At 48.7% G+C, this 16873-nt stretch overlaps 9 protein-coding genes across 9 annotated transcripts; 5 read left to right on the forward strand and 4 right to left on the reverse strand.

The window, feature by feature from the left end:
• Positions 1-51: 51 nt before the first annotated feature.
• On the forward strand, positions 52-597 carry YALI1_A02998g (uncharacterized protein; the record flags this gene model as incomplete). The annotated part of the gene is made up of 1 exon (XM_499693.3): positions 52-597. One exon carries the CDS (start codon positions 52-54, stop codon positions 595-597), a length of 546 nt encoding a protein of 181 aa, XP_499693.3.
• A 1342-nt stretch (positions 598-1939) lies between these two features.
• YALI1_A03017g (uncharacterized protein) lies at positions 1940-2557 on the forward strand (the record flags this gene model as incomplete). Its single annotated transcript, XM_068281618.1, has 1 exon — positions 1940-2557. One exon carries the CDS (start codon positions 1940-1942, stop codon positions 2555-2557), a length of 618 nt encoding a protein of 205 aa, XP_068137719.1.
• Positions 2558-3162: 605 nt separating this feature from the next.
• Positions 3163-4377, forward strand: YALI1_A03029g (uncharacterized protein; the record flags this gene model as incomplete). The annotated part of the gene is made up of 3 exons (XM_068281619.1): positions 3163-3852; positions 3938-4057; positions 4354-4377. The coding sequence occupies 3 exons, from the start codon at positions 3163-3165 to the stop codon at positions 4375-4377; spliced, it is 834 nt and encodes a 277-aa protein (XP_068137720.1).
• A 461-nt stretch (positions 4378-4838) lies between these two features.
• YALI1_A03069g (uncharacterized protein) lies at positions 4839-7118 on the reverse strand (the record flags this gene model as incomplete). The annotated part of the gene is made up of 1 exon (XM_499696.3): positions 4839-7118. One exon carries the CDS (start codon positions 7116-7118, stop codon positions 4839-4841), a length of 2280 nt encoding a protein of 759 aa, XP_499696.3.
• Positions 7119-8087: 969 nt separating this feature from the next.
• Positions 8088-9106, reverse strand: YALI1_A03081g (uncharacterized protein; the record flags this gene model as incomplete). Its single annotated transcript, XM_499697.3, has 2 exons — positions 8088-8324; positions 8783-9106. 2 exons carry the CDS (start codon positions 9104-9106, stop codon positions 8088-8090), a joined length of 561 nt encoding a protein of 186 aa, XP_499697.1.
• A 257-nt stretch (positions 9107-9363) lies between these two features.
• YALI1_A03091g (uncharacterized protein) lies at positions 9364-10386 on the forward strand (the record flags this gene model as incomplete). The annotated part of the gene is made up of 1 exon (XM_499698.2): positions 9364-10386. One exon carries the CDS (start codon positions 9364-9366, stop codon positions 10384-10386), a length of 1023 nt encoding a protein of 340 aa, XP_499698.1.
• A 131-nt stretch (positions 10387-10517) lies between these two features.
• YALI1_A03116g (uncharacterized protein) lies at positions 10518-11804 on the reverse strand (the record flags this gene model as incomplete). Its single annotated transcript, XM_499699.3, has 1 exon — positions 10518-11804. One exon carries the CDS (start codon positions 11802-11804, stop codon positions 10518-10520), a length of 1287 nt encoding a protein of 428 aa, XP_499699.2.
• A 1787-nt stretch (positions 11805-13591) lies between these two features.
• Positions 13592-13942, reverse strand: YALI1_A03137g (uncharacterized protein; the record flags this gene model as incomplete). The annotated part of the gene is made up of 1 exon (XM_499700.3): positions 13592-13942. One exon carries the CDS (start codon positions 13940-13942, stop codon positions 13592-13594), a length of 351 nt encoding a protein of 116 aa, XP_499700.2.
• A 1560-nt stretch (positions 13943-15502) lies between these two features.
• YALI1_A03153g (uncharacterized protein) lies at positions 15503-16427 on the forward strand (the record flags this gene model as incomplete). The annotated part of the gene is made up of 2 exons (XM_499701.3): positions 15503-15535; positions 15912-16427. 2 exons carry the CDS (start codon positions 15503-15505, stop codon positions 16425-16427), a joined length of 549 nt encoding a protein of 182 aa, XP_499701.1.
• Between the last annotated feature and the right edge of the window lie 446 nt (positions 16428-16873).

Consider the following 16873-nt stretch of genomic DNA (forward strand, 5'->3'; position numbering starts at 1 on the left):
CGTCAAAAGGCCTACTTCCTGTCCTTGTGTTACTCTGACTTTGACAAGAAGATGTTCGAGGATCAGAGCGAGGCTTTTTTGGACTGCGGGTCGGAAGTCGAGCGGTTCTTTGCGCTGGACCAAAACAAGCTCCTGGTGGAGTTCTCTGGCGACCACCGTCTTCTAATCATCTCCACCAAGGACGACTGGGAGACTCTTGAACAGCACAGAGAGCCCATCTCTAAGCTGAAGGGCTATCTCAAGGTCAGGTACCCCCATGACAAAACGCTGTTTTCGACTTTCAGAAACGCTGGCAACAAGGATGTGACTATTGTCTGCGAGGATGGTGTGGAGGTGCCTGTCCACTCGATCGTGGTGACTCCTCAGTGGCCCCATTTTGCCAGGACCGTAAATCAGTCCATCGATAACACCTATCACTTTACAAAGCTGCTTCGGCCTTCCAAGTGGGTCATGGCCATGGTTTCCTTCTTCTACGACGAGAGAATCCCCATGGATCTCGATACTGCCTGTAGAGTTCTTATTCTGGCCCTATCCTACGATATCCCGCATCTGGGCCCTGCTCGACGTGCTAGCAGGCGTTTGTGGAGTTCACTATGAAAGCCTCGTTTGAAGAGAGCAACCATTTCGCCGCTCACCTGTGTCCCACTAATGCTCCTCGGCCTAGGGGAATGAATGTAGTTGGATGAGGATTTGTAGCGAGTGTTTTACCTAGTCATGAATATTTATTTTGCAGATTCCAAGAAGAGATGGTGCTACTTGTAGTACATACTGTACAGTAGCGGTGAAGGTAGAAAAGGTGGAAAGTGGATGTAGTGCTGAAGGAGACTCGACAGATAATGTTGTGAATGGCTTTCTCGAGCTGCTTTACTTCTCAGCCTGGAACAGTCTCTCGATCTCAAGGAACTCATCTCCTTGAGCTCCGGGAGTCGGAAGTAGGCCCAAACAATGGCCAGGATACTGCATGGGCCATAGATAAACCCGATAGGAGCCCGTATCAGCATCTTTCTCATATATGAGTACCGTATCTTTTTGCAATTCACATTCCAAACAATGTGCAAGTCAAGAGGGAGAGCTCCCATGTACAGAGTTCTTCGTTTGAGGGTTCTACCGAGCGAGAGGTGGATCGATGACGATAATGAACCCACTGGGCCACTTCTTTGGTCAAGCCTCCTTTCCCTATCGGAGCTCTGCCCGACATCTGAAAAGTGCACCACAAACTATTCAAGCGATTCTCCAAGCGAGAGATCGATCTCCTCACTGTCCCCCAGCCCGTTCTCCCCAGGGGCACCCTGGGCTTTTCGCTCGACCCCAGAACAAGAAGCCTCGTGTATAAATAGTGTATATAATAGCAAGCTACTGTTCCCAGTTGAAGAGCGTACGTGAACCACGAGTGCGCTCTAAACCTGTTGGCCAGAAGTAGTAAAGTAGCCTGTTGTCGCGGACCACGAGACCACCACGAGACATCTTAGCCGTAAGCCTTTTTATGAGCTCTGGACTACAAATCCCACAGTCCTGTAGTCAAGTGTAGTCAAGTAGAGTATCAGCATCAACTGTACAGTAAGATACTTGCATCATAAAGCATACAGTAACAAGTTACCTTGTACTACTGGTAGTGGTTGTACAGGGGTACTGTAGATACACCAGTCGAAAGTGTGCTTCATAGGTGCCTCTTCTTCAGCCCTTTGCCCATTCGAGAACAAAGTACATACTGTACATACTTTACTGTACATTACTTGTACAAGTGTACACTACATAGGTACATGCTTGTACTGAACTGCAACGATCTGTCTGATAGTGGAGCAATGGAACGTCAAAAGAGCTGAGATATCGTTTCATCTCCAATCGATCTTACTGTATTCCAAATCCAGCCCAATCTCCCCTACTTTTTCCCCCTAGAGCCACCAGATAAGTGGCTGCTAGACCAGCGGTTCTCAGCATCATGCTGAGGAATGCATGTGAGTTTCAGAAAGTAGGACAACAAGTAGAGTCTAGAGCTGGAACAAGTAGTCGAGATAGAAGGCTTCTGTTTGTCTATTGCGAGTATTCGTATTGTACTTGCGCTGTAACGCACTTCTATAACGACTCAATTGAACTCCTACGGTATGTACTCGACTCCTACCACTCAACTCCTACCACTCAACTCCTACCACTCAACTCCTACCACTCAACTCCTACCACTCAACTTCAAAGCCCGAATCTTACACCAAACCATCACCGACCTCGCTTGCAACCTCCAACACGTCATCGCTCACCAACGTTGTCTGGCAAAGACTTTCTGAGACCTTCCGTGCTTGCAGCGTTTGGGTTGGACTGCAGATGGTGCAGGGGAAGCAACCATCTCGGGGGATGGGATTTCACAGGAGATGGACCGCGTATAACCCAAGTGAGCACGTCACGTGACTGTATCGTGCTGTCACGTGAGCATACACGTGACACGAGAATGAGATCCATCCTCCAGACCCGGGCCAATCAGAAAGTCGCTAAGACCCACTCCAGACGGTCACTATTATCCGATTGGCAAGAGGCGTCGCACCAACTTAAAAGACGATTCGATTAGTCTCAGGGTGTGAGTCGTCGGAGCCCACTTTTTCAGTTCAACACGCCCACCGGGATCGGAAATGGCTGGTTTTTGGGTGTTTATAGAACCATCTCCCGCCTCGTTACCGTCCGACAATTCGTGTCACGTGTTTTTCCGTGCTGGTTCTCTACTTGTAAGCTGTCTTTTGTCGACGACTAGTCTGCATCTTGACGTGTCCACGCATGGTAAGTTGAACATTATTGTAAGTTGTAGGCTGTGTTGTGCCGGCAACCGGAGTTGGAGTGGAGACGTTTGAGAGGGGTAATTCGGGGGATAGGGGAAAGGGAAGGGGTGGGTAATGGGGGGGGGAGGAGAATAGATTTGCTCACGTGACGTTGGATTCTGCAGAGTATAATCGACTACCAGCTTCTCTTCTCGTCGTTGGTTGGAGCCAACTCATCCATTCTCTCCGTTAGCCGCTGGTATTTCTTTTCCAAACAATGGCCATTGTTTTCAAACCTTGGCGCCAAACTCTAGTCCCCACGCGCTAATGACAACGACATTATCATGTCGGCCGCGCAGGATATATAAGCGTGCTTCCTGCTGCCCTTCTTCCAGACTCTCAGACACACTCCGACTCCACAATGAACCGAAACGACTACGACGACAACCGAGGCAACAGCCGAAACGACTCCTACGGCAACCAGGGCCGAAACGAGGGCCGAAACGAGTCCTACGGAAACAACAACTCCAACTACGGCAACAACTCCAACTCAAACTCCAACTCTGGTTTTGGTGGTAACAACTCCAACTCTGGATTCGGCGGTAACTCCAACTCCAACTCCAATTACGGAAACAACTCCAACTCCAACTACGGAAAACAACTCCAAAACTCCAACCTCCAACAGCTTCCCTACGGATCCAACTCCAACTCCAACCATGGTGGCAACGATTCCTACGGTAACAACTCCAACTCCAACTCCAACTCCAACTACGGAAACAACTCCAACTCCAACTCCAACTACGGAAACAACTCCAACAACTCCAACAACTCCAACAACTCCAACTCCAACTCCAACTCCAACTCCAACTCCAATGTCAACCCCTACGTTGCCAAGGGTATCAACATGGTGGAGGAAAAGTTCTTTGGAATGGACCAGAAGAACGAGACTGCCAACGAGCGAAAGTACGACCAGAAGATTGGCGAGTTCATCACCTCCAAGATTGGCGGCGGCAACAAGGGCTCCTCCAACTCTGCAAACAACTCCAACAACTCTTACGGAAACAACAACAACTCCAACAACTCCAACAACTCGTCTTCCGGCGGAATTGGCGTGAGTATTACAACGATAGATTGATCTGTTGCAGCACTACACAGGACTGCTCCAATCATGGTTAATTGACCACAACTAACATCAGGGCTTCATTTCTAGCCAGCTGTCTGGAAACTCCAACTCCAACAACAACTCCAACAACTACAACAACAACAACAACAACAACAACAACAGTGGAGGTGACAGCCTTCAGGACAAGCTTGGCGTGAGTATTTAATTTCCCCAGTATCGAGAGTGCGAATATTAATGGTTTTAGGGCTTCATCTCTGGCGCCATGTCCGGCAACAACAAGAATGGCAACAACAATAACAATAACAATAACAATAACAATAACAACAATGGAAGCGAAGGTGGCCTGCAGGACAAGGTCACTGGATTCATTGCTGGAGCTATTGCCAAGCAGGGCCAGAAGCAAATGGAGAACCAGCTTAAGGATCAGATCGGAGTATGTATATTTTCTTTTTTTCACCTTCCCCCCATATCAACCTACTAACACAACAGTCTTTCCTCGGTGGTGGCAAATAAGTTGCTTGTCTCCTTCCCCCAGGCGTATATTTATAGCGTAATATTAGTCCGATCGAATTGACCGTCATCACCATGGCGTGCACTTTTATGTTAGTGTTTTAGTTTCATGACGATCGCGCCAAGGTGAGGCTATCAGAGTTCATAGCGGCGATTTATGACCGTCTAAGTTGAGATGAAATTGGTGGCACGTGAGGAGAAGCTGGTGTCACGTGACATATTCCGTATGGCGACTCTCGCTTCTATCCACTGTCGGGTATCTGGAAGTTCGCCTCGTTCCTGCGGTTATGATCATCTTTTTTTTCTTTTTCGTCTAGCTTAAAATTGGTACTTGTAGTTCTCTATAATGATATCTGTATAGTATACCATTATTGGTATGAGTACGGTATGTCAAAAGTTACAAGTACAGTAGTTGTACAACTTTTTTTTGTTGGCCAACGGCGGTTTTGTCCCCGTGTCTCCATCTAGTAAAGCTGCTTGTAAATGGCGTCGGACATTTTGATGGTCTGCTTGATGTCCTTGACGTCATGGACTCGAACAATGTCGGCGCCCTGCTGAATAGCTGCAGTGACGGTGGCAGCCGTGCCGAGAAGTCGGTCAGCCGCAACCTCCTGGTCGGTAATTGTTCCGATAAACTTCTTTCGGCTGGTTCCAATGAGCCAGGCGTAGTTGTTGAGGTTGCCCTTGGTCCGAATGACTTCCTGGTTCTTGAGCGTCCACAGATTCTGTTTCAGGTTCTTGGCGAAACCGACACCTGGGTCAAGGATGATCTGGTGGCTTCGCAGACCCGAGTCACGAGCCTTCTTGACAATTTCCTGCATTTCACGCGCCAAAACAGCCACAAACTCCTCCTCCTCGGTGATGTTCACGTGGGTTGATTTTTCGTTGGCAGCGAGCGTGTATGTGTTGTTCTTAACGTCTTCTCTGCTGTGGTTCAGGATGATGGGGACACCGAGCTTGGCCACGGTGGGAAGCATTTGAGCATCGTAACAACCAGCGGTCACGTCGTTGATGATATCGGCGCCGGCCTTGATGGCTTCTTCAGCTACTTGGCTGTAGAAGGAGTCGATAGAGAGAATCACATTCTTGAGCTTCTCGCACGATCTGATCTTTTCGACAACAGGAATAACCCGCTTCAGCTCCTCCTCCACGCTGACAGTGTCGGCTCCAGGGCGTGTGCTCTGGCCACCAATGTCAATGATATCGGCTCCCTCAGCCACCATTCGCTTAGCTTCTTCAACTGCGTTTTCCACAGTGAACTTTCCACCATCAGAAAACGAGTCAGGCGTGATGTTCATGATCCCCATGAGCTGGGTGGGTCTGTTCTTTCGTTGCTCAATGTCAAACTCCAGGAACCGGCCAGTTTCCGACTCAAGAGAGCCAACAGGAACAACCTCGTTGAGATCAGACGACTTTTGCACGTTGGAGCTCTTGGGAAGAAGACCCAGATGCTCCTTGAACGACTTCATGGTCACGGGATGAAGTCGATCGCTAGGAAGAACGTCCAACAGAGGTTTGAGCACGAAGCTTCGGTCAATAACACCGGCATGGGGAATGGTGAGTCTGGGGTGCTTGAAGACTCGATCATCGTAGAGAATAATGTCGAGATCAATGGAACGAGGACCCTTCTCGACCTCCTTGACTCGCTTGAGCTTCTCGGACTCAATGTTCTGAGTCACATCAAGCAGGGCAATGGGTTCAAGAGACGTGAACACTCGCAGAACACCGTTGATGAACCTCTGCTGGTCCTGGACAAACATGGGCTCGGAAATGTAGTAATGGGACACATCCTTGACTTCGATTCCTGCCTTCTCGAGTTCCTTAATGGCCTCAGAGATGTTGTAAAAGGGGTTTCCCACGTTGGATCCGAATGCAATATACACTTCGTGCTTCAAAGAAGCGTCCTTGGGCTTGTCTTCGTTGGAAAGCACGTATTCGGACTTGAGTCGGTCCTTGGAACGGGTGATTTCAACTCCCGCAGCCTTTGCAAAGGTAAGAGCACTGGGTTTCTTCGCAGTAACAGTAGCTTTTTCAACTCCAAGCTTGCTGCAAAGAACGTCAGCCACAGACGTGACCAGAGCCTCGACAGTTTTGTACTCAGAGGCCTCCACGTGGTCCACCACCACATCCACCACATTTCTGAAGTTGTAGGCTTTGTCAAATCCCACAGGCGAGTTCTGGGGCTTGTAGAGGATGAGATCAATGGTAATATTTTGTCTGTGGATACGCTCACCGGCGTTGATACCGATAATAGTGACGATATTCAGCCCACTGATGCTCACGACGTCGGTATGGTTTGCAGGTGTAGAAATCTTTCCAGTGTAGGGGTCGAGCTCGCGGATGATCTGGATGGTAGCAGACTGTGCCCGAAGCAGAGCACGAGGTTTGCTGACCTTGATCATGGCCCAGGCGGCTCCGCAGCCACTGGTGAGGATTCGTGTACTGATTGCATCGGCGATATGTTCCAGGGAGTTGAATTTGTTGGTTTCGACGAGTTTGGTGACTTCTTCACACACGGTTGCATAGTTGATGGAGTCGGGCAGATGGTCGAGGGCTCCGGACTTGGCGATACTCGTCTTCATCCACATCGACACCTCCACCGGCTGGGCCTCGTTTCGTTGCCATGCATCTACTCCAATGAACGTTTTGAGCAGCAAGTCTTTGAGGAAGACCACATCTTTGGATCGGGTCGAGTCCGACGCGGTGTTGGACAGAGGCCGGTCTGGAATCGCTTCACTGACCATTTCGGAGGAGGTGAAAAAGGGTCTTGATAGGGACGGTGATGATCTGAGCGAAAAGCGGGGCGCACAAAGAGAACGAGATGGACGAGATATGCTCAGAGAAGCCGGAGAGCGCGAAAGGTGTCTGATCCGCGCAAAAATCTTGAAATGTCTGTTTTCAACCGCCTTTTGAAAAGTATCAAAAGTCGAGTTGGCAGGGGATCTATAAATCCAGTTAGCGTTAGGCTCAAAGAGTCAGTCAAGTGGACTGCAGAATTTGAGTTGGATAATGTGGTGATATTTGCGGGTTTGGACGTCAAAATCCCGTGATGAAGACGGAATAAATCTGAAAACTTGACATTAATTCTTGATAATTCTGCAAGTCCCTTTTTATCCAGAGCTATTAGTAATCCTTCCCCCACATCAGCCCCCCAGAGCCGTCCCATTCAACAGCATGTTAGCTGCATCCCTAATATGACGTTGATCTAGTTGACGACTACGCAACACCACCATTGTTGGGCCGATAAGGTAGCTGGAAGAAGGAGTAGATGGAGCTTTTTTTCACTTGATTATATCACGTGCTTGTTTTTTATCCACTGTTCTTGTCTATTTATTGTGGCATTATTCACTTTTTTTCTTCAGAAAAGTGCAATCAACTCTAACTGTCCCCGAGTCGAATACATAACTGCACGTGGAATGAGAATTATTGAGAATATTATTTTCCATTTTTTAAACAGGATAAATTAGAGAAGATCTCAGAAATTGGGTAGAGAAAAAAGGAAATCACGACTGTCTAGTTTAAGTGTCTAAAGACTATTGAATTCTACTCCGAAAGAGGATCACATCCAATATACAAATACTTGTGTCGGTACTTCTTACAAGTCCTGACAGCATCATTCCCAAGGGGTGCTTGCACCACCACCCCAATATCTTGAGAAAACAAGGCATGGCACAAACCACACCATCCTTCCATCTATCTACAAGTATATACATCTAATTCACCTTTCTCTTTTCCTGAAGAGCGACGGCATGAGCTCGCTTGGTGAAAGCGTCCACCATGACCTGGCTCACAGCTGGCGCAAACTGAGAAGATACCATATTGTACATTGCATTTTTGAACTGGAACTCGAGGTCCAGTTTCACATTGCATGCGTTTTCAGAGATTTGGCTGGGGGAGATTGTCCACTTTGAGTAGAGCACATTGAACATGGAGTGGTCCGGCGCTGAGGACTGCGTTAGTTAGGCAAAGGAAGTGACGGGATCCAGATCATGATGTCAACAAGCGATGATACCATGTCTGCAGAGGAGACAGGACGGATAACATCATGTGACTGTTTTACCAGGTGATCCAAAAGTGTCACATGTCATAGAACCAAGCTGATCTGGCAGATGCAGCCATGTAAAGATACAGTACCAGTATCCCGCAGGATGTGAAGTGGTATCATGTGACACGGGGCGATGGCTCTGGTGGTATCACGTGATTCAAATAGTCCGACAGCCCACTGACATCACGTTTTTCAAGTGGGATCATGATCCTAAGGGTGTAATAATACACACGTATGAGACGTGGTCTTCAAAGCGCCATGATACGACATTGGATCAGGCACATTTTCCAACTTGTGATTGTTTACCTATGATGCTCGGAATCATATGGCTTTGTCATGTGACTTCCTCATGGCGATACTCACAACAACGCTCTTATCTTTCACGCATTCAATTTTGCTGGCGAATTCCTCGTTGAATTGGTTCCAGCCCACCTTTAGCACCGCCTCGACCGGGTTTCCGTCTCCATCTGTTTTTGTGATTGTCGAGCCTTCGCAAAAGGGCACAAACTCCGAGTAATGTTGGACGTCGGAGACCACTCCGTAGATGAGACCTGGGGGGTAGTTGAATCGTTGTGTCACGGAAAAGGTGGTTGGTTCATTGGAGGGAAAGGAGAAGAAGTGCCGACATTGGTAGTGTTGCGATGCAGAGAGAATGGAGGTGGTTCGGCAGCGTAGACCGGCCAACATGTCGGGTTTATGATGCTGGTGTTGGTTGAGATGTCTGGAAGCTTTTTGTCACAGCGCAATATATGCATGATTGGTGGACTTGTGAGAGACAAATGTGTGAGACCTAGTTTAACAATTATCCCAACCCCAACTCAACTAATCTCCCACCGCCAACTAAACCCAACTTTAGCTCCGTTCATGCACACTGATTAAATAAATCTCAGACACGGCGCGGTCAGGTCACACCACAGACACACTACGATATCTTCACAGCCAGCATGTCCATCGATCTAGACTGGGATGGAATGATCAACAGTGATGAGATCGATGTTGCCGAATGGCTGCGCTCGCTTCTGGACAAGCAGTTCCAGCAGCTCGACCTGCCTCGGAACATTCGGTCCGTGTCCATCACCACTCTGAGTCTTGGAACGATCCCTCCCGAGCTCGAAATCAAGCACATCAGCGACCCGTTCCCCGAGTTCTACGCGGAGGAAGAAGCGGCTGCCGACTCGCACTACTTGCCGCCGTTACACCCCCCGCAACAGCGCAGATCGGCACCCAGCACCCCCCACATCCACACAAACACAACCAACCCGATTGATCGAGGGATAGCGTCATATTTCCACCCCCTTGGCAGTGCTCCGCTCATGTCCGGGCTCAGAACGCCCCTTAACATTCCCTCCTGGGCCACAAATGGACACACACGAACCAGCAGTCGGTTGCCTCTCAACACGCCGATTGAAGCCGAAATCGTCGAGTCTGTGCGTGAATCAACAGCCCCAAGGACGCCGGAGGAACGCGAACAACAACCGGTACCGGAGGACCGCGAAGACGATCTTCAGGTGCTGTTTCGAGTCAAGTACACCGGTGATATCCGTATCGGAGTCGAGGCTACTTTACGGCTAAACTATCCCTCGGACGACGTAGTGTTGCTTCCCATGAAACTCCATCTGTCGCATATCAACATCAACTCGCTGGCAATAATGGCATACATTAAAAAGTCCATTTATCTGAGTGTTATTTGCGACCTGGACGACTCGGACCATGCTGTGGCACGAACAGGAAGAGAACGACTCGATATCATTCGTGACGTCAAGATTGACAGCGAAATTGGACACCATGATACGAATGGAGCTGCCCTCAGAAACGTCGGCAAGGTGGACCGTTTCATTGTTGACAAGATTAGGTCGCTGCTCAAGGCTGAAATCGCCTGGCCCTCATGGATCAAGGTCAGCATGGAGGATGAGGACAGTGACGATGAAGAGGGAGAGGAAGAGGGGGATCAAGAAGACGAACATTAGATGTATGAGTCATTGGATGGTACGGATAGGGACTAACTGTATATAGTGAAGAACATTTGGATGGTACTACTTTTCAATCATATTGGTGATGGCCTCATAACTTTTGTCATACTATTACTGCTACTTGTTCATTATCTACCATTCTTCTCTGCAAGCATATCGTCGTATCTGAGAATACCGCCGAGCAGCACTGAGGCGCCCTTGGAGCACTGCTCCTGAGTGGAGTACTCGGCGGGATTGTGGGAAATACCGTCTCTGCAGGGAATGAAAAGCATTGCTGTGGGACACACATAAGAGGTGTAGCCTGAGTCGTGTCCTGCACCGGATTGAAGACGTCGGTAGGACATCTTTTCGTGCTTGGCCGACAGCTCGAGGGCCTTCTGACACTCGGGATCAAAGTGCAGGGCAGGAGAGGTCCATTTCATGGAGTGTGTGAAGGTCACGTCTCTCTTTTTGGCAATCTCCTCCAGCTTATCAAAGACGGCCTTTTCCAGCTCGTCCACCTTGCTCTCGTCCGTGTGTCTGAGATCGATAGAGAAGTTGACTTCTCCGGGAATGGTGTTTGTGGACTGGGGCAGTGAGTTGATGATTCCCACGGTTCCCAGACCTCCCAGAGAAACTGCCGTCTCTTCAATTGCCTGGATCATGGCAGCAGCTGCCACCAAAGCGTCACATCGTCGGTTCATGGGGGTTGTTCCGGTGTGGGCCTCTCGTCCAATCACCTCTGCGTCGTACCACCGCATGCCCTGGATACCTTTGACGATTCCCACATCCTTCTCTTCTGCTTCCAGAATGGGACCCTGTTCGATATGAAGTTCGAAATGGGCAGAGAGGGGCAGATCTTTGTAGCTGGCGGGGGTGGTTCCCTTGAATCCGATTCGTTCCAACTCGGTCACAAATTTGGTATCGGGTTCGTTGACGTCTCGCAGATCATAGGCGTGTTCTTGGGGGATCTTTCCGGCCCACACACCCGAGGAAACCATGGCCTTGGGGAACCGGGCGCCTTCCTCGTTGGTCCAATCAATGACCGCAATGGGTGCATAGGTGGTATGATCGGCTTCGTGGAGAGCTCGGATCACCTCGAGACCGGCAATGACACCGGCAATTCCGTCGTATCGGCCGCCTCGAGGCTGCGTGTCGAGATGCGAGCCCATTCCAATAGGCGGAATGTCGTTGTTCTTTCCAGGTCGAACCGCGAAAATGTTGCCCATGGAGTCCACAGTCACTTTGCAGCCCAGAGCTTCGGCTTCGGCAATGAACCACAGACGCACCTGTTTGTCGTCATCATTGAGAGTGAGCCGGTTCATTCCGCCGTCGTCGGTGGCGCCCCATTGACACGACTCGTGGATCGAGTCCCAGTATCGCTGGCCGTTGGTTTGAGCCTGCAAGTATGTCTGTGCCTGAACTGTTCCGTCCATGCTGAGTGATAGTGTTTAGTTGCGGGTTTTTGTATTGTCTTAGGCGGACGTAATTGAGTGTACTACGGCTGAACAGATCAGACTCAACGATCCTATTTATATCGGACTCTGGATCGCGTTATCGAGCGGGGGTTATCAAGGTTCGAGTATATTTAGCCGCGGTGCAGAGATTATGCAGGCATTCGAGTACCGAATGGGGGGCCAAAAAAGGCGATTCATGGCAGATTTTCTTGCTGAGAACGCTCAATTGACAATGTCTCGGTGACGAATTTGAACGTAAGTGATTTTCTAGTCCACATCTTCTCTCAAATCTGTTCCGTGGTACCCCTAGTTTTGCGAATGACCAGTACATACTGTTGTAATTATAAAGGCATCGTGATATTTCTTGTACAGGTACAGTACATGCTTACAATGAACTGATCGGAACTCGGTTATGGGACAAGAGGGGCTGGAAATAGCCGCTATCAATGCTTGAATGTACAAATGTTCAATCACTCTTGCAACGACGACTTGATAAGACCTATGTGCAAATCTAACACGACTTCTATACGAGCACCAACAAACCTACAAGAGCTACAGTATGATAATCTTGGTGTGTCAAGTTAGTGATGATAGGGAGATCGGAGGTAATGTTGAGTATCCGATACTTGCAGTTTCTTGAGACTCCTGAGACATAATCATTCGACCTATTGTTTTCCCCATGAGAACCCACATCCAATCATACACCGACAACCACTGTAGACAGTTCCATCGCCTTATCCAAGCCGTTGAGTCAGACAGAGTTAGACGTTGGGATTGTTCCGAATGTACTGTAGAGTTGAATGGTTGTTATTGGGAATAGCAGTATGTTTTCAGTACGATACTTGCGATAAATCTATAACCATGTTTGCAAGTGTCTACTGAACCAGTACAAGTATATATACACGGTACAGAATACATACACGGTACCTACATACTTAGTCTGACCATTATGAAAACCTACAGAATGAGTAAACTGTACAGAATAGACCCTTCTGTTCATCTGGGCAGAATTACCTTTTTTTCAGAGTATGTTCTTGTAGCTAATATTGTAGCTATCAGCTATATACCCCAATTAGTGACTCCTTTATTTTATACATTTCTGGCGATTTATTCTGCTCTTGTTGATTCTCTTTATTCCAACTCAACCTCGATGCATAATGCACCCCTCACAGATGTCGAAATGTAGGATGTTCGAGAGGAGGAACTGTCACTGAAACGGTGTGAATTTTTAACCGTTGACACTTTGTGTGTCTCAGAACACTTGTCATCAAATTTATACGAGTGCTACCTCTTAATACGCTCGTAAATAGCCGTAATTCCACGCAAATCCAACTCCACGAATTAAGGTTCCAAGAGGTGAGGAGAAGTGGGGGTCAGGCTGTGGAAAATCGGGTAAAAAACGCTCTTGGGTGGTTTTTTGCCTTGTTGAAGGCGTTATCTCGGCTCGGTCGTGCGCGTGGACGCAGAGGCTCCACTCTTGGCGCCATTTAGCCGCTGGACTGTGTGACGTTTCGGTGCAGGAGTGACAGTGAATAGATATGATTTGGGGTGAATTAGGTGAAGTGTGGAGAAAAAAAAATGAAGAAAAAAAATGGAAAATCCAAATCAATTTGGAAAAATCTATAATAAATTCGGGGTCAATTATTCGTGCTTCTACAAGTACAAGCATCTACGGAAAGTCCCCCTTTTAGGCCATAAAGACCCGTTTTGCCCCCGCTATACGCATAGAACCACGTCCAATAAATAATATATACATGTACAAGTATCTAAAAGAGCTCGGCGAGGAGATTCATGACCCCAGACCACCGTCGTTTGGTGAGGATCTCCATGCACAGAACCAGGAAGATGACCTGAGTGATGACCCACGTAAGCAGAACCAGCGAGTTGATGACCACCGTGACAAACACCACCGTCAACCACAGATTGCTGTCTGTTGGAAGCCACGAGACATGCTCAGCCAGGTGTTTGAGGTACAGATGTGGTGGTGAGGCGCTGAGATACTGTTCGATCGACCCGCTCGACGTGTTGACGAAAATGTGGAAGATGGCAATATAGAAAAGAAGAACCACTCCCTTTGCGATGCCTTTGCGGACCTGCAAGTTGCGGATGTTGGGCATGATGTGTGAGATGCTAGATGTGCGGGATGTGTGTGATGCGTGTGGGGGGATGAGATGCTGGTCGTCGTCTGGACGCTTTTTTTTTCTTCGTTGATGTGATTTTTGTTTCGAGGCTGGCCCAGGTCGCTGTTTTCGGCTGCTTTTGTGTCCGTGTCCGTGTCGTCGTCGGTTTTTGTAAGTGTCTTGTCTTCTTGTCTGAGGTATTTGATGTTGCTATACCGACGTTGCGCCAGGTGCCTGTGACATGCACGATATGTGGGGAATAAAGCGATAAAGCCGAGTTGTTGGGGAGGTGTGCTTTGGCTGCTAAAGGGCTGGAGACGTCGAGGAGAGTGTCGAGGGTGGTCAATAGGAATGAGACTAGTTTAAGTACGGTTGTCGGTGACACCAACGACACTGCCGTCTCCTTTGCTGTTATATTTTTCCTTTTCTTCTTCAGGCTTTTTTTCTTCCCTGCTCGCACGCTACTTTTGGTCGTGCTATAAGTGTGAGTTTATTCCCCAGTTTTATGGTTGAGGTTGATGGAATCAGATAAGTCGAGAGGACGTGGAAAAAAGAAAAAAGAAAACACATTTACGGAGGAAATATCACATTTTGAGACTCATGATCTGGGTCTGTTCGTTGAGTGGCGGAAAAAAGCCGTTGGCCGTAGTTCTAGAGAGTCCGTCGGGCCCTCGTCACCGACTCTCGAACCTCACAACGTTACTAGCTCGCACTAATGCGGAAACTACTGATGCACGTGTTTACTGCGTTTCCACAACGGCAGGTAGAGAGACGCAGAGCTTCATGGAGCAGCTGCGAGCGCGAGTACGAGCCTGGTGTGAGCAGATCCGTCCAAAAAAACGAGCATTTTACGACTCTGACAGCCATCTTACGGCCGGCGTCCCTTGCTATACTCGTCGAATGCCACTTGGCACACTTCCCCTCCCCCTCCGCCCCTATTAGGCGTTGACTGGGGTGGCGCCGTGGGGAAGTGAGTCAGAAGGTCTCGGGACAGCGTTGGAAGCGTGTCGGACAAAACCCTTGTCCAAGACACAGAGCGACTGTACGACGGTCCCGATAGTAACGATCCATAAAGGCCAACCGTAAGACAATGGGACGTCGTATTCGCTACCAGGCATACTACAAGTATGTACATACTGTGCGATACTGTACCTACGATACTGCACTCAGTGACAACGCGCTGTAGTATAAACAGACAAAACAGCAAGATAAAAACATTCCGGTACTTTCTATAAAGCCCCTTTTTTTTGTTCTCTGATTTAATTAGTGCATTTCACTCACTCCTCTCCACCATCCACACCCTGGAACCTCGGAACTTTGTTGGTGAGCTTAAAATCGCGTTTGCCTGTCTGAATCCACCTACAACTTTAAATGCCAACTCAAACACACCAACCCCAGATTCGAACACACGACCTCCCGTAGTGCCAATTGGGACAGACCCATATAATCAAGTTACCCGGCCGACCCGTCGCTAAAACCCCAGCGTTCATTGGCCAACCGATATTAGAGTAGGCCAACATTGCAGCGAAATCCACACCTTAGTAACAAGACACCAAAATGTTGCCTGGCGGTCCCGTCCCTGTTTTCAAGGTGAGTACGAGCGGCAAGAGACGAGGGAGGTGGTATGACGGTGTTGGACTGTTCGATGGGGAAATCACGGCTTCTCCACATGTTCTGCGACATCCATGGCCCGAAGTTGTGTCATGATCACAGCTGAAGAGATGTGACTGAGAATGGAAGCTACAAAAAGATGTGACAGGAAATGGAAGCGACAAAGAGAAGCGAAGGGAATGAATATGATATGGATGGATCCTTTTAACACGAGCGACCGACCAAACACGACCTGAAACAACACATTCTACTACTCGAAAAAACACCATTCTATTGAGATAACAATGTTGTTTACGGTACCACACCATATCTCCATCACACACCCCACACCCCTTTCGTTACAATTCTAACCCAGAAATACACAGTCGGCTCTAAGGGTATCTGGGAGAAGCTCCGAGTTCTCCTGGCTATTGCCCCTAACCGATCTACCGGTAACCCCATTGTGCCTCTCTATCGAGTCCCCACCCCCGGTTCTCGACCCGAGGCCAATGTCTACCAGGATCCCTCCTCGTACCCCACCAACGACATTGCCGAGAACCCCTACTGGAAGCGAGACCACCGACGAGCATACCCCCAGACCGCCTTTTTCGATCAGAAGACCGTGACCGGTCTGCTCGAGCTCGGCTCTGAGGCTACCCCAAGAATCGCCGACGGCGAGGCTGGAACCAAGGCCCTTGCCAACATTGCTAACGGTGGTGTTTCTTTCACCCAGGCCCTCGGAAAGTCCTCTAAGGACGTTATCTACGGCGAGGTGCTGACCGTCAACGGTCTCCCTCCCGTCGCCCCCACTCTGGCTCCCAAGCAGTGGAAGATCATTGAGGGCGAGGCTGCCATCTACCCCAAGGGCTACCCCTGCCGAACTTTCCACTAAGTGGTTGCATATAGATAAGTTATGAAAACTGGAAAAACGAGACTGGAAGGGGAGAGAGAAGAGAGAAGAGAGAGAGAGAGAGAGAGAGAGAGAGAGATGGTTGGTGAATCTTGATGTGGAAAACAGTGGAGATGCATGCAATGACTTCAATTCTGGCACATTACGTAGCTACTTGTATCTGCCAAGTATTGAGCAGGTCGGCCTCTGTTCTTGCACCACTCGTGTAGATCGCATGTATACAAGGATGTAAACTGGAGATGTGCGACTCGGAGAGAAAGTGGATTCCGATGAACTTTATGAAGTGTCATGTTGGGGTGTTTGTGTTGGAAAAGTAGTGGTTAGAGTCCTTTTTTGTGAGTTACTGTAGCTACTTTAGTGTCGAAATCCTCACATATCTGCAAATTGAGTCGGTATTATTTTTTCCGATTTTACCCAATTTAATACGA

The sequence above is a fragment of the Yarrowia lipolytica genome, chromosome 1A (genome assembly GCF_001761485.1).
Source record: "Yarrowia lipolytica chromosome 1A, complete sequence".
Lineage (NCBI taxonomy): Eukaryota > Fungi > Ascomycota > Dipodascomycetes > Dipodascales > Yarrowia > Yarrowia lipolytica.